Here is a 24,607-nt window from a genome sequence, read left to right on the forward strand (position 1 = left end):
TAACATTTCAGGGCCTTCTCTTCCTTCTTTTCCAGTTCACAACTAGAAAAATTCCTTTGTAAATATTTCTCATTATACATTATTTTGTACTTTTGTGCATTTATAACTTTTGACTTCCCAGGAATATAATATACAATAAATTTAACATCTATCTTGAAAGGCAGGATCATGGAATAGTTTCAGAACCGGAAAAGCCTTTAGAAGTTAACCAAGTTGGGGCAACTAGGTGGTGAAGTGGATAAAGCACCTGCCCTGGATTCAGGAGGACCTGAGTTCAAATCCCGACTCAGACATTTGACATTTACTAGCTGTGTGACCCTGGGCAAGTCACTTAGCCCTCATTACCCCACACAATAAACAAACAAACAAATAAATAAATAATACAAATTTTAAAAATAGAAGTTAACCAAGTCAACTCCCCTCCCAAACTTCTAATTTTCAATCAATTAATATTTATTAAGTGCCTACTGTGTGCCAGGCACAATGGTAAGCGCTAGAGATACAAAAAGGCAAAAGATAGTCCCTGCCCTCAAGAAGTTTATAATCTAATGGGGAAGCCAACATGCAAACTGTTATACACAAAGCAGGATAAATAGGAAGTAAGAAACAGAGGGAAGGCACTGGTTTGGGAAAGGTTTCCTGTAGAAAGTGGGGTTTGGAATGGAACTTAAAGAGATCCAGAGAGATCCATAGTGACAGGAGATGAGGGAGAGCATTTTGAGCATGGAGGAAAGCCAGAAAAAAAAAATGCCTCCAGACAAAAGATGGAGTGTCTTGTCCCTGGAACAGAAAGGAGGTTAGTCCTACTGGATTAGAGAGTATGTGTTGGGGATTAAGTTGTAAAAGACTAGAAAGGTAGGAGGGGCCTAGGTTATGAAGGACTTTGAAAGGGAGAACATTTTGTATTAGTTCCTAGCTGCAACAGGAAACCACTTGAGTATATTGAGGGGGAGGCAAAGAACTTGATCAAATCTACAATTTAGCAGAATCACTTTAGCATCTAAATAAAAAATAGAATGTAAAGGGGAGACCTGTGAAGCAGGCTGACCCACCGGGAGGTTATTATAGTAGCTCAGGCCTGACATGGTGAGGGCCTGCCCTAGAGTGGTGGCAGTGTCAGGAGAGAGAAGGGATCATAATTAAGAGGTGTTGCAAAGGTGAATTCAACAGCCCTTGGTAATAGTTTGAAGCCGGGCAGGGAAGGGGGCAGGGTTGAGAGATAGTAAAGAGTCCAAGCTGACTCTTAGGTTCTGAGCAGGGTGGGGGCGGGGGGAGGATGGTGTTGCCTTGTAAAGCAAATAAGGAAGTTAGGGGTGGGGACAGGACAGCTAAGGAGTTGAAAATGTCAACTAGACTTCTAGTTTGAGATATCTTAAAGGCAATTGGAGATCCAAGGTTGGAGCTTAGCAGAAAGATTGGGACAGGAAAGGTAATTTGAGAATCATCAGCATAGGGATGGCAATTAAATCCATGGGAGTCCATGAGATCACAAAGCAAAGTAGGAGAAGAGATAATGGTCCAGTGATAGAAGTGTGAGGGACTCCTGTGGAGGCAGATACCACAAAGGAGACAGGGAAGTTGTGGTTAGATAAGTGAGAGAAAAGCAGGAGCAAGTGATATTTTAAAAACCTAGAGAGTATTAAGGAGTGATCATGTGTCAAAAGTAGTGGAGAAATCAAGGAGAATGAAGATTAAGAAAAATCATTGGATTTGACAACTAAGAGATCTTTAGTAACTTTGCAAAGTTCATTTTTATTGGAATGAAAAGGTAAGAAACCAGATTGTAAGGGGTAGAGAATGAGAGGAGAGAACATGGCATCAACAATTCTAGATGGTCTTCTTGAGTTTAGCTACAATGGGGGAAAAAACCCCACTATAGGATGACAGCAGAGATGGACGGATCAAGTGAGGGATTTTTCAGGATGGGGTTAACGTGGCCATGTTTATAGGCAGTAGGAAGAATCTGAGGCCTAGAGATGTTAGATGACTTCAACAAATTCATAAAACTAGTTTGTAAAACAAAACAAAAGCAGAATTAGAACCCTAAGGCCCTCCTGACTCCAAATCTAGAGAAATTTTTTTTTCCTCTGAAATGGTGTTAAAATGTAATTTCCTTGAGGGCAGGGTTATTTTTCCTCCATTTTCTTTGTAGTTACACAGAATATCTAGTATTCTACCTTAAAAATAAGCTCAATGAATGTTGTGTCTGATTTATAGGGAGAATAAACAGAATGGCTTAATGCATGTAATCTAAGACAACAATCAATCAGCAATTATTTAGTTTACACCCACCAGCTTCAAGGCACTGTAATAGGGTATTAAAAATACAAAGTGAAGCAGTCGCTCTTCTCAAGGAACTTAACTTCAATTGGGTGAAACAAATAAGTATATGTATATCCAAGATAAATAAAAATACAAGTTAATCTTGGAGGGGAGGAGAACACTAAGAGCTGGGGGAACAAGAAAGGCTCAATTTATAAAGTGACCCTTGAACTGAGAAGAATTCTAAGAGGCAAAGCAGAAGTGGGACTTCATTTTAGAGGGCAGGGGAGTGATGGAGAGCAGCCGATACAAAGCCATGAAGATGAAAGATAGAGTATTATGCAGAGTAATAAGAAGAAGATTAGTTTGTCCTGGGCAAGAAGAGGTAGAAGAGATTGCTGTGTCATCAAGCTCTGAAGGTAAGTTAGGGTCAAGTTATTTTAATCACATTCAGTATTTAGCAGGGGAAAACAAAAAGGTTGCCTACCCTTCTACAAAAGAAAAGATGAAAAAAGATGAGAATACAAGAGATTAATACAAAAAATAAAATAAAATGATAATGCAAAGCTTTTCAATCTAGTTTCAAACATTTCACATGGTAAAAAGTCTTCTGATAGTATAATATCTACATAGTTCACTTTGATGAACACATTTTCAAATTTAAAAAATCTCCTCTAGTATTTCTCTTCTAGTTTTGTTTTGTTTTGTTTTGTTTTTTGCCATAGAGAATACCTCATTTCTAAAGAACATTCCAAGTTGTTATATCTTTCTCATGGACATGATGATAATTAGCAACATCTTGCAAGTGAAAAAAAATGAATTTTAGAAGAATTGAATGGCCTGCATGGTAGATATGAGAAAAAATACTTATAGTATCAATCTCCAATATCATAAAACTTTCATAGTATAATGATTCTTTGGTTCAAGCACTTGAATACATACTGGCCATTTGAAACTATTCCTTATGGCCTAAGAAAAATCTTAAAAATATATAGTGGCCATAATACTCTCCAGGAATACATATAAATATATGTATGTATGATCAAAAAGTCTATTGCGAGGTATATCCCTTCATTGTGGGAAAATAATATGGTATTTGTTTTCTAAATTGAAGCTAAATGATAAATCTATTTCATGAAAATATGGCCAAGGATTTGAGTTGGGAGTCTCCATTGAAAATAAAGTTTACAGTTCCTAAAGGAAAGTGACATTCATTCCTCGGTCATTTTTCAGTTGTGTCCAACTCTTTGTGACTCCAATTGAGTTTTCTTGGCTGAGATACTGGAGTGGTTTGCTATTTCCTTCTCCAGCTCATTGTACAGATGAGGAAACTTAGACAAATGTGGTTAAATGACTTACTCAAGTTCACACAACTAGTAAGCATTTGAGGTCAGATTTGTACTCATGAAGATGAGTCTTCCTAACTCCAGACTCAGAACTTTATCCTCTTGGCCACCTAGCGGCTTGTTACTCTGTGTAACTTCAAAATCAATAATGACATTGGAGAAAATAAAATAAAATATTTGTATCCTTCCTCGTGACAAAGAGGCATTGGCAGATATATGCACTATATCAGGTGTTGCTTAATTTTACATATATATATGTATATGTATGTGCATATGTATATGTACTGTATATGTGTATATAATACATATATAATATATATTTATATAAACTGTTCTATCTGGATTTGGGGAAGGGAGTTATTTTTCTAAAAATGATTGTGACAGGGGCAGCTAGGTGGCACAGTGGATAAAGCACCAGCCCTGAATTCAGGAAAACCTGAGTTCAAATCTGGCCTCAGACACTTGACACTAGCTGTGTGACCCTGGGCAAGTCACTTAACCCTCATTGCCCCACCAAAATAAAATTTAAAATAAATAAAAATGATTGTGACAATTATAGAAGGCATCAATGAAATGTGTTTTTTTTTAAATAATAATGTCTTTGAAAATTTTAGAAGGGATAGAAAAAGAAGGAAGAGGTAAGTAAGCACAGACAACATTCCATATGCACAGGAAAAAGTTTCCTAGGTAACGCAATATCACCATGGCTATATATTCTGGAGTAAAAACCTAAAAACCTAAAACCTCATTGCCCTTATTAACACATTTATTAAGTACATTTTGAGGTGTCAACATCATTAATACAGATCTTTTAGAGCTTCTGATCTAACATGGGTAATATGAATGAGAACAAATATATGAAAGGATAGGCAAGGAATACTATATGTGATTGTCTTTTAATTAGATACCTAAAATGAAGAAAATCAATCTGTGCTATATGAACAACCATAGCAGTGTAGTGAATGAAGAAGACAAATCCATCTTCAGAACATGGTGGTAGGAGAGAGAAACACAGGATGAGGGAAAGGTCCATTTTTTTCTATAAACAAAGATTATTCCAAGAGAAAGTATCCTAGGAGTTCCTGAAATGAAGAAAGTAAGTGGGGAAGGGTGTGTATGAAAAAAGAGAAAACATTCCATTGGACATGGTCAATATGGTCATTTGTTTTCCTTGAATATACATATAACTTTTAAAAAATTCTTAATTGTGAAGGGGGAGGTGGAAGAGAGAGAAGGTAGATTTTTGTTGATTAAAAAATGTTTGCAAAGAATGTTCAGTCTTGATAGAGGGAGAAACAGGAATGGAATAATAAGGTCAGTCTTGGAGACTGAAGTTCATTGTATCCTATTTTTAGTGAGACTCTATAAAGAGGCTTTATTTTGATTATTTTTTCACTCTGCTCTTTCAGTATCCTGTCTTCTGGCTCTTTACTAGTCTGTACTTCTTGCGTTGTAACTGAAATACCTTCATTCCTCATTTCTCCATTTTATTTTATCATTTCTGAAGAGAACTCATGCTAATGCTTCCTCTAATTTCATACCCACCAATAAAACTAAGGTCAGTACAAAGCTTCAAAATCAGAAGAAATAGCTCTATAGTAATAATTCAATAACTTATTCCACTTGAGAAGTCTGTTTTCTGAACCCGGTTGCTAAAAATTTCTTGGTATTTAATAACAACAACAACAAAACACCTTTCTAGCCATCGGCTTGACAGAGATGTTCTCTCTTGCAGTCTTGTTGGCCTGGGCATAGACGAGTTAATGGTACGATTTTCGGTGGCATCTGTGAACCGTGTCAATGCTTTGGTCATGCAGAAGCATGTGATGACATCACAGGAGAATGTGTGGTAAGTGTTCCTGCCTTTGGAGACTCTGATTGACGGGGCTGAGATCTGCTCAATATACCCCTTCAATTGAATGACCACCTTTGGGACCTCAAGTACTTGAGGAAAGAAGTGTTTTGACAGGAAAGATCTTTATATTGAACTGCTTTGCACATTAAGAATACCCTTGTATCAGGATGTAGTCAGTTTGACAAATAAGAAAGAAGAGTTTATTCATATTAGTCTCAAGCATTGAAACAGCATAAACAAATGTAGATGACATGAGTGATGACAGGTGTGTGTGTGTATATATATGTATATACACACACACATATATACACACTGGTATGTATGTATGTATGAATGCATGTATATATGTATTCATGTGTTTGTATATATGTATACATATATATGCGTGTACATATGCATTTTATTGTGTGCACATATGTACATGCATGCATATGTATGTGTGCATGCATATATACACACATGTCGCTAAGGTTGAAATATAAGATTTCATTCCCTTCCTCAATTGGTGATAGTAAGTCCTCAAGTAGTAAGTCATCTCTTGCACCCTATGGTGACAGGAAAATATAATCACTGAGAGGGGCATTACTCAGTGGTATTTTTATGAACCAGATTGATAAATATGCTTAATTAGGGTCTGCTGTGTTGGTTGTTATCTTGTTGTTTTTATTAAAAACATGAAGACTGAACTAAATACAAAGGAACATAATTTGTTGTTGTTGGTTTCTTCCAAAAATCTAATGTATATTCACACTAGCTGCCTACTTAGTCAACAATTAAGTCCATGCCATTATCCAGAAAAATTCTACCCAGGACAGAGTTCTTTCTATCCCACTAAGAAGCCTTTTGGTTTGGTGAATTACACTGAATAGACTGCTCTGATTAACTCAAGGGCATTTTAGTTTTATATTGTCTGACATGGCATGAAGCTTGAAACAACATTTCTCATTTCATTAGTCTTGCAGAAACACAATTTGAGCCAGTGCCAATTTAGCAGGATATCATACTCTCATTTCCCTGCAGAATTTCAGGCAGCCTCTGTATTGTCTGTATTTCTTAATGTTCTCTCTTTCTCTACCATTTTTTCCCCTACTCTCTCATTTAAAGAAAAACTGCTGGGAAAAGTCCAAAAGGAAAATTCAGAGGTTTTGCAATGTAATTTGGCATACAGGCTTATTGATGCTCTTCCTATGTCTCCCCATACAAGATTATATTTAATTGCATTGTGATGTAAAACAAGATCCTCTTAATTTGTGGATCAGTAAGTTTTTCATGAATAGAAACGTTAAATCATTCTCACTTTAATTATATTGTAAGTCTTTAAAATGCACCTTAGGAAAAATATTCCAAGATTTACCTTTAAATGTAATAGGAAATACCCATCTCTAACCTAAAAAGAATTATAATTACTAATATTTCTATAGTACTTCAAGGTTTCCAGGGCAAGCACCTTCCTCACATCTTAATATAGTTAGTATAACCACAATTGTCTCTATTTTATAGATGAGGATTGTGAGGCTCAGAGAGGATCATGGTAGAGTGGAAACTACAACCTGGAGTCAGAGTATGTGGATTTGAACCCTGATTCATATGTATTACCTGTGTGAACCTGGACAGGTCCCTGGGCCTCTGTAGGCCTCAGTATCTCCATTTGTAAAATGATAAGGTTTAGTTCCCTCCCAGCCCTAAAATCATGATGCCATTGCTTGCTTATTGTCACAAAACTAGTAAGTTCCAGAGTCATGATTTGAACCCAGGTCTCTTGACTCTAAGCCCAGTAATATGTCTATCTCCCCATGCTGCCTCACTGAAATAAAAGTATTATATTAACAAATCCAGAATGCTGACTCCAAGAAATTCTTTGTAGAATTAGTTAGAAAGGGATTAGTTAATAGTGAAAAAGCAAAGCTGGTTCAGCACTTCCAAAAGTGAGTACATGAAGATAGTCTGCTTCAGATATAATCTTCCTGGTAGATTAAGTTGAATAACTTAACACAAATATATTAAACACCTACTAGCATCAAGAGGATGCAAAGAGAAGAAAGAATGCCGGGCCTCATGAAACTGATATTCTACTGGAGAGATGCAATGGGATCATGAATATACATACAAAGTTGGATACAAAAGTAGTGTCACAAAAGTAATAACAACTGAGGGAGGTCAGAAAAGGACTTGAGAATACTTGAGGTGGTACCCAAGCTATGCTTGGAAGCCATCTAGGGATTCCATTAGGTAGAATTAAAGAGGTAGTGCATTACAGGCATGGGAGAACACTAGTGCAAAGGTAAGGAAGTGGGGGATGGACTATGAAAGTATGGAAGGTAACTACTAGTTCAATTTGGCCACACTGGAGATTGTGGATAAAGGGGGAAATTTATACACACACACACACACACACACACACACATGTATATATTTGTGTGTGTTTATATATATAAATATATATATATATATTTATATATATATGTGTGTATGTGTATGTCTGTGTGTATGTATATATGTATGTTTGTGTGTGTGTATTGAAAAGTTTATATTTTATCCTAGAGGCAATAGGGAGCCAATGTGTATTTTAGGAGAATGATGTGGTTAGATTTGGGGGGAATATGAATTTAGCAGCTATAGACAGGATGAGTATTAGAGAAGAGACACGCTATATGGGGGAAGTTTAGGCTCAAGGTGATATCTTGAATTAGGGTAGAGGCTGTATAAATAAAGAGAAGGGGACATGTGAGAAAGACTAGGGATAGGTTATATTTGGTATCTGGTAGGATAGAGAGGTTAAGGGAGAAAGAAGAGAGAAGAATATTTCTGAGCCCTAATGGTAGAATCAGAGGAACTGGGTTTGAATTCTGATTTTAGCACTTCTTCCTGAGTGACCTTGGGCATGTCAATTAGTATCTTTAGCTCTCAGTTTCCTAATCACAAAAGGAAGAAGATGAACAAAACGGCCTCTGAGATCTCTCCCAGCTCTACATCTATTATCCTTAAAATGATATACTGGCATAACTGGGGAAGGGTAGTGCCCTCAATGAAAATAGAAAAGTTCAAAGGGAGAATGGGTTTGGGAGAGAAAAATAATGAGTTTTATTTTGAACATATTCAGTTTGAGATGCTGAGATGTCTGGGAAGAGAACAGGAGGTAGGTAATAAGGTGTATTAGGATTTCAGGAAAAGGATTAGGGCTACATTTATAACTCAGGAATTGCTAACATAGCTATGATAATTGAACCTTTAGGTACAGATGAAATAATCAAGGCAGTTATATCAAGAAAAAAGAGGTCTCAATACAAAGCTTTCAGGGATGTGCACAATTTGTGGGGGGCTGGGGAGAGGAGGATGTAAATGGTGATCTAGGAAAAGAAATTGAAAAGAAATAATCAGGGCAGCTAGGTGGTGCAGTGGATAAAGCACCAGCCCTGGATTCAGGAAGATCTGAGTTCAAATCTGACCTCAGACACTTGACACTTATTGCTGTATGACCCTGGATAAGTCACTTAACCCTCATTGCCCTGAAAAAAAAAAGAAAGGAAAGAAAGGAAAAGAAAGAAAAGAGAAGAGAAGAGAAAAGAAAAGAAAAGAAAAAAGAGAAAAAGGAAAAAAGAAATAATCAGAAAAATAGAAAGAGAACAGAGAGAGAAGAGTGGTATCATGGAAGTCAGGGGAAGCAAAAGCTACTAGGAGAAAGAAATGATTAACAAAATCAAAACTGAAGACTGATCAAGTAGAATGAGAACTGATAGAAAGCCATTAGATTTCCCAGTTAAGAGATTGTGAGAGTCCTTTTTTTAGAAAGAGAAAGTGTTCCTCAAGAAAATAGGGCAAGGGCAGCTAGGTGGCACAGTAGATAAAGCACTGTGGCCCTGGATTCAGGAGGACCTGAGTTCAAATCCAGCCTCAGACACTTGACACTTACTAGCTGTGTGACTCCGAGCAAGTCACTTAACCCTCATTGCCCCACCAAAAAAAAAAAGGAAAAAAAGAAAGGAAGGAAGGAAGGAAGGAAGGAAGGAAGGAAGGAAGGAAGGAAGGAAGGAAGGAAGGAAGGAAGGAAGGAAGAAAGAAAGAAAGAAAGAAAGAAAGAAAGAAAGAAAGAAAGAAAGAAAGAAAGAAAGAAAGAAAGAAAGAAAGAAAGAAAGAAAGAAAGAAAGAAAGAAAGAAAATAGGGCAAGAGTTTTCTTGGTGGGATCTAGACCAATGACTAGATAGTGCCACTACAGTTGGCTACCCCTAGAAGAGGGGTAAACTCCAAGGAAACTCACAATTAAAGAGAGATGGAAGTCTAGCATACATAGGAAAATAGAACATGATGTACAAAGAAAGAAACCAAAGAATGGTACATCTAGATATTTTCTTATGACTTTCAGGTGCCCTTTAAGTAAAATGAAGGTAGAAAGAATTCATTCCCCCTAGCTAAATGCTGCGATTCAATTTGGATCATGAGATTTCTGGTGTGATCCACAAAGAGACCAATGTTTGAGTACTCAGAAAAAGAAATGTTTCACATCAAAGGTATTCTTACTGTCAAGATTTACACAGCCTTTTGGGTTCTGATTATTATTCATGGTGGCTTTTTCAGGGATAGAGAGACATTTTACTGATAGGCTGCTTTTTCCCCCTTTGAAATATGTTTGGAAATGAACTAAAATATACTCATGACTTAACATCAAAGCCCAGATCAGGCCCATATGAAAAAATCATTTTAACTACTATTGCAAAGTAACTCAGGATGCTTTCAGTGCCTCAAACTATCTGCACAGGAAGATGATAATATCACTTCTCATTCTTCCATTGATATGCATGATGGACATTTTGATAGGTCTAGTGAGATCTGGAAATGCCTTTTGCCTGAGGTTTGGTTAGCAATTCATTCTTTTCCAGTATTGATGTCTATTTCAGTAGAAGCAGGTCACAATATTATTGCTGCAGTCACAAGGAAAACTGAATTGTTTAGATAGTTTCAATATTACCTCCATTGCCTATAAAATGGCATTCAGAGAATCTGAGAAGTCGGTATATGCTATGTCTCCATTTACCTAATTTCATAATTAGAAGTGAAAAAGATACATAATAAACTGGGACTCTCCATTAGGGAAGTTTTCAACTAACTTCTTAAAATGGGTTACTTAAACAGAGAAAAGGAGACAGCTAGGTAGCTAGAGCACTGGACCTGAAGTCAGGAAGAACTGAGTTCAAATCTGTCCTGACATACTTACAATCTGTGTGCCCCTGGGCAAGTCACTTAAACCTCTTTGTCTCAGTTTCCTCATCTGTAAAATGAGCTGGAGAAGGAACTGGCAAACCACTCTGGTATCCTTGCCAAGAAAACCCCAAATAGGGTCATAAAGAGTCAAAAACAACTGAAATGACTGAACAACCACAAAAGCAGAGAAGGAATACTCTTCTGTCCAAAAATGCTTTTCAAAAGAGCCCATTAGAAAGTGCTTTTTTGATTTGTCAGTTATAGTAAAGTACAAGGAAAGTTGGATTTGAAGTCAAAGGACCTGGGATTTGAATCCTGGCTCTTTCACTACCCATATGACCTTGGGCAAATTATTTAACATTGGGTGCCTGATTTTCCTCAGCTATAAAATAAGGGAGCTGGACTAAATGCCCTCTACAGCCACTTTCAGGAATAAATTCAATATCATGCCTCAAAAATGAAGAAACATATTTGTGCCCATGATTCTGTGGGTGGGGGCAGGGATACCTGAACATAGACTAGGTCTAAATCTCTTTTTTGGGGGCAGGGGGCAGGGTAATAGGGGTTAAGCCCAGGGTCACACAGCTAGTGTCAAGTGTCTGAGGCCAAATTTGAACTCAAGTCTTCTTGAATCCAGGGCCAGTGCTTTATCCACTGGGCCACCTGGCTGCCCTTGCATCTCTTTTAAAGAGTATGTACCTGTCTATGGAGTCATCTAATTATATAATAAAGTATTACTTTTAGAAATAATATTTGGGCCTGGAGCTCTCACATGTCTGACTAATCCCAATCCCCAGTGCTCAAAGGATAGAGCTTCAGAGTGCTTTACATAATGCTTCCCTGGGCCCCCTCTCCTTTGATGTTACCCCTATTCCACTGCCCTCCACCTAAATGTTTAACTGTCCTCTTTACTTTTCAGATGGAATACTATAATAGACTAGAAATTAATTAGTTTCCTTGCATCCAGTTTCTACCCTCTAGTCTCCCATCCTCTACATCAACAATAAACTGGTATTCTGAAAACACAGGTCTAACTGCTCAAGAAACATCAGTAGTTCCCTCTTGAATTCTGTTCTGTAAAGTCCCTTACAATCTGGCTGCAAGCTGTCTTTCGAGGCTGATTATATATTTTACACACACACACACACACACACAATTGGCCTACTTGATCTTCTAGACCAGGGCTTCTTAAACTTTTTTCATTCATGACCCCTTTTTGCCCGAGAAATTTTTACATGACCCTGGGTATATAAGTATATAAAATAGGTATACATAACCTTTTATTATTGCCAAATTGTTCATGATCCTATATGGGCTCATAACCCACAGTGTAAGAAGTTAGGCTCTTGGGGGCAGCTAGGTGCACAGTGGATAGAGCACCAGTACTGGATTCAGGAGGACCTGAGTTCAAATCTGGCCTCAGACACTTAACACTTACTAGCTGTGTGACCCTGGGCACGTCACTTAACCCCAATTGCCTCACCAAAAAAAAATTGTTTACTGATAAATCAAATGTTAGTGTTACCCACCATGTATAAAAATTACTTTGCATAAAATTTTTAAAAATCCAATTCTTAATGTATGATGTTTTTCCCCTGGAAGAACACAAACTCCTCAATGGCAGAATTTCTCTCGTGGTCGTTTTTAGATGCCCAGTGCCAATCCTATGGCAAGTCATTGAATAAATGCTTATTGATGATTATCTGGACTTAGTTACCTTAATACAAACAAGCCACATAAATAAACTGTGTGAACCAATAGAGATGAAGTTGGTATGAAATATCTCTAGTATGAATTAAAAATATGTGTGTATAGATTTAAAGATAAAATATAATACACCTCTTCAAAATATAGCCTAATAATGATGTACCTAAGCGGCTATTCTCTCGTAGTGTATTGGCCCTTGCTCTAGACATAAGGGCTAATTTTGAACACTTGAAGAGGAGGGAAAAGGGAACAAATATAAAAGGAAAAAGCTTCTCCCACCTCTGCCCATTTTCATTATGCTGTGCCCAATGAACCATGAGCCATAAATTCCCAACCTAAGCCTGGAGACGAATGAGTCAAGGATGGCTTTTCAACACTACAAATAGTAGACAGCATTTCTGTCTCCTAAACACCCAGACAGTTTCAATGTCAGAGGTGTTTCTAGACCCATATAGTCCAATTAAATATTGAGGTGCTGTCAACCTTAATCTAAACACAATTTATTATGTAGCACTGTCGTTTAACTTTGGAGGGAACCTCCAAATAAGGCATTAAATTTTTAAAAGATGTTTTTAACCTTAGAAATTATACTACCTTGAAAAATTAGTACATTAGTGACCTCATCTTGAAGACTGTTATAAAAAAACTCACACATATTGAACTCCACTAAAAATGTTCAACATTCTTATTTCTTCATAGGATTTATCCAGATTCTAAAATAAATAACCTCAAATAACACAGAAAGCCATAAATTCCTGCCAGAATTGAACCAACAACGTTGTCTTCTTCACAAAATTCACAGAACTCTGCCATGTCCTGACTCTAATATTCCATCATTCTTTACACATCACCACCTTCACCACCTTATTTTTCATAAGCATCTAAATTTTTCTGTTTCCTCAAGTAAATTCCTCATGTAAAATTTTCTTTTCCTTCTTCAGTATAGTAAAGAATTCCATAAATAATTAAAGAATTATTAGATAAGCATACTGAAGATAAAAAAAGATGGTGATGCTTCCAACAGTTATCACAGGCCTGGAATGTAATTAGGACTTTATAAATGCTTGTTGACTTTCAGAGAGGCAATATGAAGTGCCACTTCTCTACAGATCTATTTTATATGGGCATGTAGTTTGATCTTCCATTGTCAATAAAAATATTTTTTGTCGTCGTTCAGTTGTGTCCAACTCTCCCTGACCCCATCTGGGGTATTCTTGGCAAAGATACTGGAGTGATTTGCCATTTCCTTTCTCCAATATATTTTACAGATGAGGAAATTGAGGCAAACTGGATTAAGGGATTTGCCTAGGATCACAAAGATAGTAAGTGTCTGAAGCCAGATGTGAACTCATGAAGATAAATCTTCATGATGCTAAGTCCAGTATTCTACCCATTATACCACCTACCTGCCCTAAAAAAGAAATATATTACCAATACTAATAATTATAACAATTAACATTTATAGCACTGTCAAGTTTACAAAGTACTTTACAAATAACTCATTAGATCCTCAGAACAATTCTATCCTGTGTGTTATCATTGTCCCCATTTTATAGATAAGGAAGCTGAGGCAAGCTTAGGTAGTAATTTGCTCAGGTTCATATAGCTAGTAAGTGTCTAAGACTGGATTTGAATTCAGATCTTCCTGACTTCCAGGGCCAGAGCTCTTTCCACTGTACCACCTAACTGCCTAAACATAAGTAAAATCATCATTGGAACATACAATTATTATCTAAATAAACACTCTATTCAAATATTTATGCAAGTAAACCTCTTCTAACCAATTCATTGCCTTAACATGAATGCCCTAAACTGAGTAAAATGATAATTTGTATAATGGAAGAAAATGAATTGACATAATTTTTAAAGTAAAAGGCATCATTATGACAAAAAATATCATTTCCAAATTGAATATAAATTCTCATGTCTGTTTTTACTGCAGAAATATTAACCATTAAATACAGAAGATAATTTTTCTCTGGCAGGGTAGGGAATAGGTGATTTAATGGATCCATTTGGAGCTCTACTTTGATGACTTTTGCCACCCAAATTATGAACTCTAACATATTTTTCCCCCTCAGGGATGCAAAGACCACACAGGTGGTCCGTTTTGCAATAGATGCCTTTCTGGTTTCTATGGTGATCCAACTAAAGGAACCACTGATGATTGTCAGCCTTGTGCCTGCCCATTAAACATACCATCTAATAAGTAAGTAACAAGACTTATCTATGTCATTATTTTGGATCTGGTTACTAGATTGTGTTATGTTTGGTGTGTGTGTGTGTGTGTGTGTGTGTGTGTGTAATGGGAAATGGAATGTTAACATTTAAAAATTCTGTTCCCTTTTTTGTCTATGTATAAATGAATTGTGCCTTTTTGTTTTAAAAATATTACTTTGATAATTAAAAAATGAACTTATAATTCTTAATTTATTTTTCATCTTTAATATTTTAAGAAATACTCAATTGCCTTTAAGTTGTTATTAATCTATTTCAAAATAGCACATTCATTTCTAAAGAAAATCAATATGTATTTCTAAAGCATCTAAATTGTAGCTCAGTTTTTCATCTGAGTTTACCTGATAAAAAGAATTTTGGCTGTAAAATACTTCACTATAGATTGTTTCTGAACTTATGGTTTGTGAGAAACACTTTCCATGTTTATTTACATCACCACCACTAGTATATTTTCTGGTCTGGAAAGAACAACCTTGAAATCAAACTTCACTCAGTGTATCCAGTTAAAGATTAAAATGACCACCTATTACAGAAGAAATAGCATGAGTTGGTCTGTTGTGAATAACATTTACTCAAATGCCTTTATTTCTCATTTTTAAAATCTAATTATTAGTATCTCTCACAGAGATTCCTAATTGGTTTTGTGTTATGAACACATGGTACATCTGGTGAAGCCAATGGAGCCCTTCTCAGAATAGCATGTTAAATACATAAAATAAAATACTTAGGAGTACAAAGGAAGCCAATTATATTGAAGTGCAGTTATCATAATATTAAAACAATAACAGTAACAACACGTTCTCAGATTATAGGTTAAGGACCCCTAGGTATCATCATATCCACCATTTCTCATCAAAGGATTTGGGGCATGTCTAGAAAAATGATTTTTTAAAAATTGTTCCTCCAGGTTACCCTTATACTTCTTGGGCCACTGATAGATGATTTCTAATGCCTCTTTATTTAGGTAGCATGGCAAGCTCAATCCTTCCAGCACAACAATGCTAAGAGGGATTGTGTTTCTTTTTCTGAGTAGTACTCGTTTTTTGTTTTTGTTTTTGTTTTTGTTTTTGTTTTTGTTTTTGTTTTTGCAGGCAATGAGGGTTAAGTGACTTGCCCAGGGTCACAAAGCTAGTAAATGTCAAGTGTCTGAGGCCGGATTTGAACTCAGGTCCTCCTGAATCCAGGGCCGGTGCTTTAACCACTACACTATCTAACTGCCCCAGAGTAATCATTTTTTAATTTGGTGTATCCTTTCTCATACTGGATCACTTTTGAAGGAATTCACCTCAGCAATGATAGAAATTAAAATAATACTGGTATGCATGCTACTTGGCACTGTAATTTATTCAATTTATTTCATATGTTGGTTTTGTGGTTTTTTTTTTTTAATCTGAGGGGTTCACAGCCTATAGCATCAACAACCGTTTATTGAGCACTTGCTTTGTGCAAGGCTCAGTGCTAGGCACTAAGGATACAGATACAAAATGGAAGACACTCCCTGCCTTAAAGCTACATTCTGCTGTATCCCTCTCAATGACTAGCACAAGACCTTTCCTGTATACATATAGCCGATGTATAATAATAAGGAGGGGAAGGAGGAAGAGGAGGAGGAGGAGAAGAAATACTGTATACATTGTAAGGTATTTTATAATTGTTCCATTTTACCCTCACAATTACACTGTGAGGCAAATATTAGCTATATTAGATCTATTGATGATCTCAGCTGCTTAACATAGCAATTCAAAGGTTACACAGCACTTTGCTTGTATTACCCCGTGATATACCAGTGCTTTTACTTATTGGTCTCATTTTACAAATGAGAGAACAGAAGCTGAGGTATTAAATGAGTTGCCCAGTATCACTTAGGCTAATGTGTCTGAGGTAGGATTCCAGGGTCTTCTTGACTCTAAAGAATTCTGTCCACTATATGACCTTTCTTTGTTGAATTGACTTTCATTTTCCCCAGTGGAACTGTGAGAGTAAGGAACAACTCTTTAAATATATATGAATAAACATCACACATTTCTAAAATAAAAAGGGAGGATATGAGTAACATTTTCAATCTGTAAATGAAAAAAAAAAGGTTAAGTTTATAAATTATTAAGGGCAGCTAGGTGGCACAGTGGATAAAGCACCAGCCCTGGATTCAAGAGGACCTGAGTTCAAATTCAGCCTCAGACACTTGACACTTATTAGTTGTGTGACCTTGGGCAAGCCACTTAACACTCATTGCCCCGCCAAAAAAAAAAATAAGCTTATAAATTATTACAGCCTAACACAATGGGTCTTAGGAATTATGTGATACAATTGTAAGAAGTATTTTAATTAAAAATGCTTAGAACGTTGCTATTGTGTAGATTCTTATTTGCATATGAGAATCTAAGAGTATGGAAAGGGTTTTTTTTAAAAACCAATTAAATGAAATAAATGAGAAAATGTAATAAATAAGGAAAACTATTCTCTTTAAAACTATTCCTTTTGCACCATTACTACTATAACCTGAATTTCAAGCTTTGAGAAATGCAAAGTTTTCCCATTTCATGCATAGACCAGACAATAGAGAAACAGAAGTTGTCACAGTTTGGTCAAAAGGTTGGAAAATTGTTGCAACCTCTGATTATATGTATACTGTTTGGTAATAGATTTCCCATGGTGATTTATGTGTTTAATCCATGATCATAAATCATAGAAATCAAAAACATTTTGGTTCCAAATTTCTTAGATAATATTGCTATATAAATCATACACACATATACGGGGATTTGTTGAGTTATAACTATTGGAAAATAAATATATAGTCAAAGACATAATATTTCAGATTCACATGTAATCAGGGCTTGGCTTTGCACATCCAGAAGCTGGTCCCTCCATCTTAGATGATTTGGGCATGCTCAAAGCAAAACCCTGGTCACATACTCACACATGTATCATCTGCATCATTCATTTAAAAGTATCCACTATTTGCCCAGCCCTCTCCTAGGTGATGTGTATCTACTGTAGAAATAAATAAAAATACTATATTTACAACTTCAAAGAAACAGAATTACAAGAGCTTGGTACCAAATGTGGATATTAAACTATCTGAATATTTAACATTACGTAATAATAATATCAACAACATTAGCAACTAGCATTTACACAGTGGTTTAAGGTTTGTACAGTGTTTTTCGTGTATTGTATTGTTTGATCCTCACTAGAACACCCTACAAAGTAGGTGCTATTATTATTCTCGTTTTTCATAACTATCCACGACAGGATCGGAACCTAGAATTCATGGTCTCCAAGTCCATTTATCTATCTACTGTGCCACATAGTTGTCTGGGTAGGAAAAAACACTCAGGTTTTCTCTTTTTACTAAATGTTCAAATTCATACAGCTTGAGTATAGAATAGAAGAGTCACAAAGTCCTCGACCTTTAATATAAGAATAACCATTCCCTTGATGCTTTAAACCAAGGATTTCTTTGAGTACTCATTAATTGTGCAAGATCATGATTTTAGGGAGAGGACAATTCCCCTGGCCTTTGAAGCTGAGTTTGGAGTCAGATAACATGGGTTTTAATTTGCCATTGAGCATGACTGTGATGTAATTTAACCTTCCTGGGACTCAGTTTCTTCATCTGTTAAATGAGTGAATTGAACTAAATGATCTCAAAGTCCTCTCAGGCAAAATGATATGATCCTATAAGTTCAGAATGTGATTGAACATAGAATGGTATATAGGGTAGATAATGATAGCTATATATTATAAGGAATTATAATGGACACAGCTAGCCAGAATGGTCCCAGACACACAGTAATCCTTCAATTATACTTCCTAGCTACGTTACGTGGCCAGGTCATTACTTCTGAATCTATGTCTCCTCATCTGTAAAATGGGAACTGTACTTATTGTACCTACCTCACAGAACTGTTGTGAAGCAACAAATTATAGAAAGCATTTTGCAACTCTTAATGCACTATACTGATTGTCAGCTATTATCATTATTCATTTCAAGCCATAGTGAAGAGATAAAAAGATATTTGGGCCATATAGGTATCAACCTTGATAGAAAAAACAAAATTCTGTTGCTACAAAAAAAAATACCATTTTATACATGCAAGATACCTCTCTCCCCTGGCCTTATCATTTACTTGTAGATCAGGGCAGAGTGGGGAGTTGGCCAATCCTTCACAATTTGGCGTCACACCAAAATCCATGAAGGTGCCACCTGTTACTTTTCAACATTTGAAGAAAGTGCCTTCTGGGCCAGCAACTCCTGAGTCCTATATGGCATTTTAGCTGGTAATCCAGGAAGTGGCACTCTTTCCCCCTGAGCTTGCCAACGAGCATTAAGTGACACTTCTCTGGAATGGCTATGTAATCACCAGCAATCACCCTGCTCTGCCTCTTCCTGTCCCAGCACAGTGAGCGGCATATTCTGGCCAAATCCAAAGTCAAAGTCACTCCATTTTCTAGCTTAAATTCACTGGGGAAATTATCCTCATTCATGATTATCTCCTTTCTTTCTCCCTCTGTGAGTATTATTATTTTCACTGCTAGGGAAATGTCATATTCCACCCTGGAGATGACTACAATTTCAGTAGTAGGGGGAGTGGTTTTTCGGTTTCTTTAGAGCAGAGAAGATTTCCTAGGCTGAGTGGTTTTGTCTAAATGCATCCTGTCCAATTTTCATATTTGCAAAAGCTTGAAATGGGTTATTTCTCATCACTAGTTGAGGCCAAACATTAGGAATAGTGGAATGAGGACCTGGATTCCTGTCTATCCCGCCTAGGAGTCTCCTCTTCCTCAGTTGTAAAATGAAGATAATGCCTACCCCTCTACTCAGACAGACAGCAGGAAGATTTTGTAAGTGTTTATAGTTTGGAAATGTGTAAAAAAATTTACAAATAGGAGTTGATGTAATTTTGTTTTTGTAAATTGTGGCAAACCAGACCCTTTCCTAGAGGGTTTTAATTCTTATAGAATGCTTTACAGTTTCCTATGAAAAGTAATTAGGAATCTGAAATATACTTCACTAATAGCATTCCATAAATATTTTAGTAGCAGTAAAGTGATTATGGAAATATCCCTTTCCTAGAAGTTTGGGAACCAAATTCTAGTCTTAGCTTTGCCACTAAGTCAGTCTGTGACCTTGGGCCAATGACTTCATCCCCTGGACTTCAGTTTCTTCATCTTTTAAAAGAAACACACCCAGGCTCATAGACTTGGAGCTGAAAAGAACCTCTGAGATCATTTGATCCAAATGACTCAGAAATGTCAAGTGACTTACAAGCTCATAAAGCTTTTAATTTGCAGGGTCAGGATTCAAATCCCAATCCTCTAACACATTTACCATGTCTTTATGACCATTACTAAATAGGATGAAAATATTTTATTGTTATTTTGTTTTGGCAACATGTGAATGCCATAGAAGTGACAAAAACAATTCCATTCAAGTTAAACATTCAGAAGAGCTGACAAGAGCTTTTAAAGTTTGCAAAGAATTTTATACATTATCATATTTAGTCTTTTCAACAAGAAAAAGCTATAAGCATTTAATAATGCTTGTATTATTTTCCTAATAAGATAACCACGGCTGAGAGCATTTAAGTGACTTGCCCAGAATAAGTATGTAAGGTGAGATTTGAACCTATGTATAGGTCAGACACTCCACATAATGTGGCACACTGCTTCCCCAAATGCCTAAATCACTGCTAAAGGAACTAGGTCAGATAGAATGTTTGCCTAGAAAGATGGTACCTATGGAGTATTAGTACGCATGGAGTTTATAATCCAATAGGAATTATGTAACATATGCAAAATTATAAATGAATATATGAGAGTATTGTGTGAAATGTAAGGGGGCAAAGGTCATTGTTGACTAAAGACTATCAAGGAACACTAAATGGAGGAAATGCTGAAGGTTGAAGGGGTACAGTTCAGAATTCCAAGTATAAGGAATAAAATCGGCAAAAATTGAAAAGAAAGCATAGAGTGTTTGTTGGAGACAAGGCATAATCCAGTGCTTTTTCTAGAGTGTATTACATGATACTTTAAGATGCTAGCATCTTAAATAATGTTAGCCATGTTATAAATGTTATATCCACGTTATAAATGTTATCCTTGTGCTTTTTTGCCAGGCAATGACCAAGAAGTCTCTTCCCTTTCCAATTTCTCTTCCACACAGTTGCCAAAATGATTCTTTTTTTTTTTTTTTTGCAGGGCAATGAGGGTTAAGTGACTTGCCCAGGGTCACACAGCTAGTAATTGTCAAGTGTCTGAGGCCAGATTTGAACTCCGGTCTTCCTGAATCCAGGGCTGGTACTTTGTCGACTGTGCCACCTAACTGCCCCCATCCTTGAGCTTTACAACAAACATGTGAGCTAGGCATTATAAGTATCATTATCCCAATTTTATAGATAAGGAAAGTGATGCCCAAACATTTAAGTGAACCACATTCAGATAGCTAAGGTGACTCCACTCCTATGTCACCAACTGCCTATTGGACATTTCAAATTGGCTTCCTGGAGGCATCTCTAATTCAATAGGTCTAAAACAGAACCTGCCTTTTCCCCTAATCTCCCCTCTTTCATTCTTGCCTACTTCTTCTGAGGGCCAGACCATTCATCCATTCATACAAGTTTGAAGCATCCGTGTCATCCTTGACTCTTCACTATCACAATACATTTCTAATCAGTTGCCACATCTTGTTTCTTCTAACACCTTCTTCTGCCACAACATCTGCCACTTTCTACTGAATCGACCATCACCATAGTTCACCCCCACCTCACTTCTCACCTTTGGTATTGCAGTAGATTTCTAGTTCTTCTGTCTTTCTCTACTACAATCTATCCTCTACAAAGATGGCAGAATTATTTTCCTTAAGCCCAGGTATGATCATGACATTCTCCAACTCAATAAAGCCCCAGTGGCTCCCTAGCATTTCTAGCACAAAGTATAAATTCCTCCTTTTGGCATTTAAAGTTGTTTATAACTTAACTTCAGTCTATCTTTGTACATATATTACATAGTAGTCCCCTTCCCACAATTCACAAATTAGCAAAATTGGGTCTCTTGTTGTTCCTCCTTCTTAACACTCCCATCTCCCCATACCTTATATGTATTGTCTTCTCACCTCAACCTCTTAGAACCCCAAGTTTCCTTTCAAGACTCAGTTCAGGGGCAGCTAGGTGGCACAGTGGATAGAGCATCAGCCCTGGATTCAGGAGGACCTGAGTTCAAATCCAGACTCAGACACTTGACACTTACTAGCTGTGTGACCCTGGGCAAGTCTCTTCACCCCAACTGCCTCACCAAAAAAAAAAAAAAAAGACAGTTCAAATGCTGCCTTCTATATAAAAGCTGTCTTTATCCCTGCAAATTCTGATGGCCAAATTGTAATGTATCTAATTCTATTTTTAATATCACCCTTCTTTGTCCATGATCTCTTCCATGATATAATTTAAATATCCCCCAGCATGCTGTACAGTACCTGGAGGTACTTAATAAATGCTTGTTGACTGATAACTACTCGGGGGTGGGAATTGAACTCAGATTTCACATGATTCAAACACCTCAACTATAGACTAAGTTTAGAAGAACATATAGAGACAACTTTCATTATTGGAGCCTGTGTATATTCAGGTTAAATTCTCCCTTTAAAATCAGGAAATGACAGCAATTCTGACATTGAGTTAGGAAGAAAACCCTCTTTCCACCCCTACCCCCCCCATCCTGCCTACTATTTATCTCCATGAATACAACAGCTTGTGCTCAGGCAAAAGATACATCAGTATCTTGAAACTACTGCTGAGAATTAGAATGATAATTGCCACTTTACTGGAAATATACTCCATCCCCTTTCTCACCATATGAATGCTTCTATTTTTTTTTTTTTTTTGGTGAGGCAATTAGGGTCAAGTGACTTGCCCAGGGTCACACAACTGGTAAGTGTCAAGGGTCAAAGGCAGGATTTGAACTCAGGTCCTCCTGAATCCAGGGCTGGTGCTTTATCCACTGTGCCACCTCGCTGCCCCCATATGAATGAATGCTTCTTAAACCATGTGTGGCATTGGATGCCACAGTCCAAGTTCCTGCGCCCTTTTCAGTCTTCTTACACCTTCCTCCCCAACACACACTTTTTGCCACACTATCATTGGCCTCCTGGGGTTATTCATGAACCAGACACTACACCGCTTTTCTCTGGCATTTTCTCTGGCTATCTCTCATGCCTAGAAATGTCCTCAATCCTCTGCTCTCTACTGAACTCTCTGGCTTCATTTAAATACCAACTAAAATCCCTCCTTCTACAAGAAACATTCCCCAACCCCTATTAATTCTAGTGCCTTCCTTCTGTTCACTATTTCCCATTTATCCTGGATATTTTGCTTGCTGTGTGTGTGTGTGTGTGTGTGTGTGTGTGTGTGGCATATTGCCTCCATCAAACTAAGCTCCTTGTGGACAAGGACTGTTTTTTGCCTCTTTTGTATCCCCAGTGCTTAGAGTGCAAGGTATGTCATAGGTGTTTAATAAATGTTTACTGATTGATTGATAGGGTCCACAAGAAAGAAACTAAGGAGTTCCAGACTACATAGAAGCTGAATAGATGAAGGAAAAATCAATTATCGAGTGCTTACTGAGCACTGTGCTAAGTGTTGAAGATACAAATAAAAAAGTGAGATCTCTGCTCTCATGGAAATCCCATTCTAATGGGGAGATAATTATAAGAGAGATTTCAGCTGCCGGTCAGATAGTTGGGTCTTATTGTCCTTAGGGTGCATCAGCAAATCATAGGGTAGCGCACCTTCTTTCCATGAATAAAACCATATCCATCTTTAATGTTGCATCATAGGAAACATCAAGATCTTGGTGATGAGAACTTTATTTTCTGGATCTTCTGTGTCTGTGGGTGCTGAGGAGACAGAGGCCACAGCACCTATAGAAGCAGTTGGCAGATTGCATCCCCTCAAAAGTGGAGGTTTTTAGGGGGCAGCTAGGTGGCACAGTGGATAAAGCACTGGCCCTGGATTCAGGAGGACCTGAGTTCAAACCCAGCCTCAGACACTTGACACTTCCTAGCTGTGTGACCCTGGGCAAGTCACTTAACCCTCATTGTCCCACAAAAATAAAATAAAATAAAATTTTTTAAAAGTGAAGGCTTTGCGGCAGCTAGGTAGTGTAGTAGATAGAGCAGCAGCCCTGGATTCGGGAGGACCTGAGTTCAAATCCAACCTCAGACATTTAAGACTTACTAGCTATGTGACCCTGGGCAAGTCACTTAACCCAAATTGCCCTGCAAAAAAAAAAGTGGAGGCTTATATACCATGAATACTTTCTTCAAGATGGACAAGAAAGGCTAGACATAGTGATAATCTAATGACATCATAAAAGTGAAATGAATTCTAATTTAACAAATAGGAAATGACTGGTTAGTGCTATAGGAATTATTCCTGAATCAGCTGTGCACAGTCTGGCCACTGACTTGTCAAAGCAAAGAACAAAATCAATACCAAATTAGAAGAATAAAAATGAGAAAATTATATAGTATGAAATTAAAATAACTCCAACATAGCCTATGTAAACTTGCTGTTGAGTAAAAAAAAATGAAAATAGGCAACAAGAAAACACACCTTAAAAGAAACTATCACTAATGAAAAACTTGATATTTTTACCAGGTAAAGATTTGACAACTCAGGGCAACATTGATTTAAAATATAAATTTGGCAATTACATCATATGCAAGTGGTTGAAGGCAGATTATAAGTAGTGCCATCTTCTAAAGTGCAGGTAGCAGTAGAAGGACAAAAACATTAAAGAAAGAATGGTAGGAGATCCAATTAAGTCATTATCATCTCAAAAGTATTTGTGGATGAAAATGGAAAAGAGTACTATAAACAAATTAAAAATGGAATCAATCTTTCAAAATTATTACAACTACTGTCTCCATCAATGACAATGGAGTCACCATGTATATGGACTCTAATTAATACTGATACACTGGACAAGGAAGCAGAAATACTG

General features: G+C 36.9%; 1 protein-coding gene across 1 annotated transcript in view; it reads left to right on the forward strand.

The window, feature by feature from the left end:
• The window catches only part of LAMA2 (laminin subunit alpha 2), an 804,877-nt gene that overhangs the window by 488,231 nt on the left and 292,039 nt on the right, over positions 1-24,607 (forward strand). Inside the window, 2 exon segments of the mRNA XM_044002871.1 lie at positions 5,344-5,457; positions 14,449-14,576. Of these exon segments, the coding sequence (XP_043858806.1) occupies positions 5,344-5,457; positions 14,449-14,576 (242 nt within the window).

The sequence above is a fragment of the Dromiciops gliroides genome, chromosome 4 (assembly GCF_019393635.1).
Source record: "Dromiciops gliroides isolate mDroGli1 chromosome 4, mDroGli1.pri, whole genome shotgun sequence".
Classification (NCBI taxonomy): Eukaryota; Metazoa; Chordata; class Mammalia; order Microbiotheria; family Microbiotheriidae; genus Dromiciops; species Dromiciops gliroides.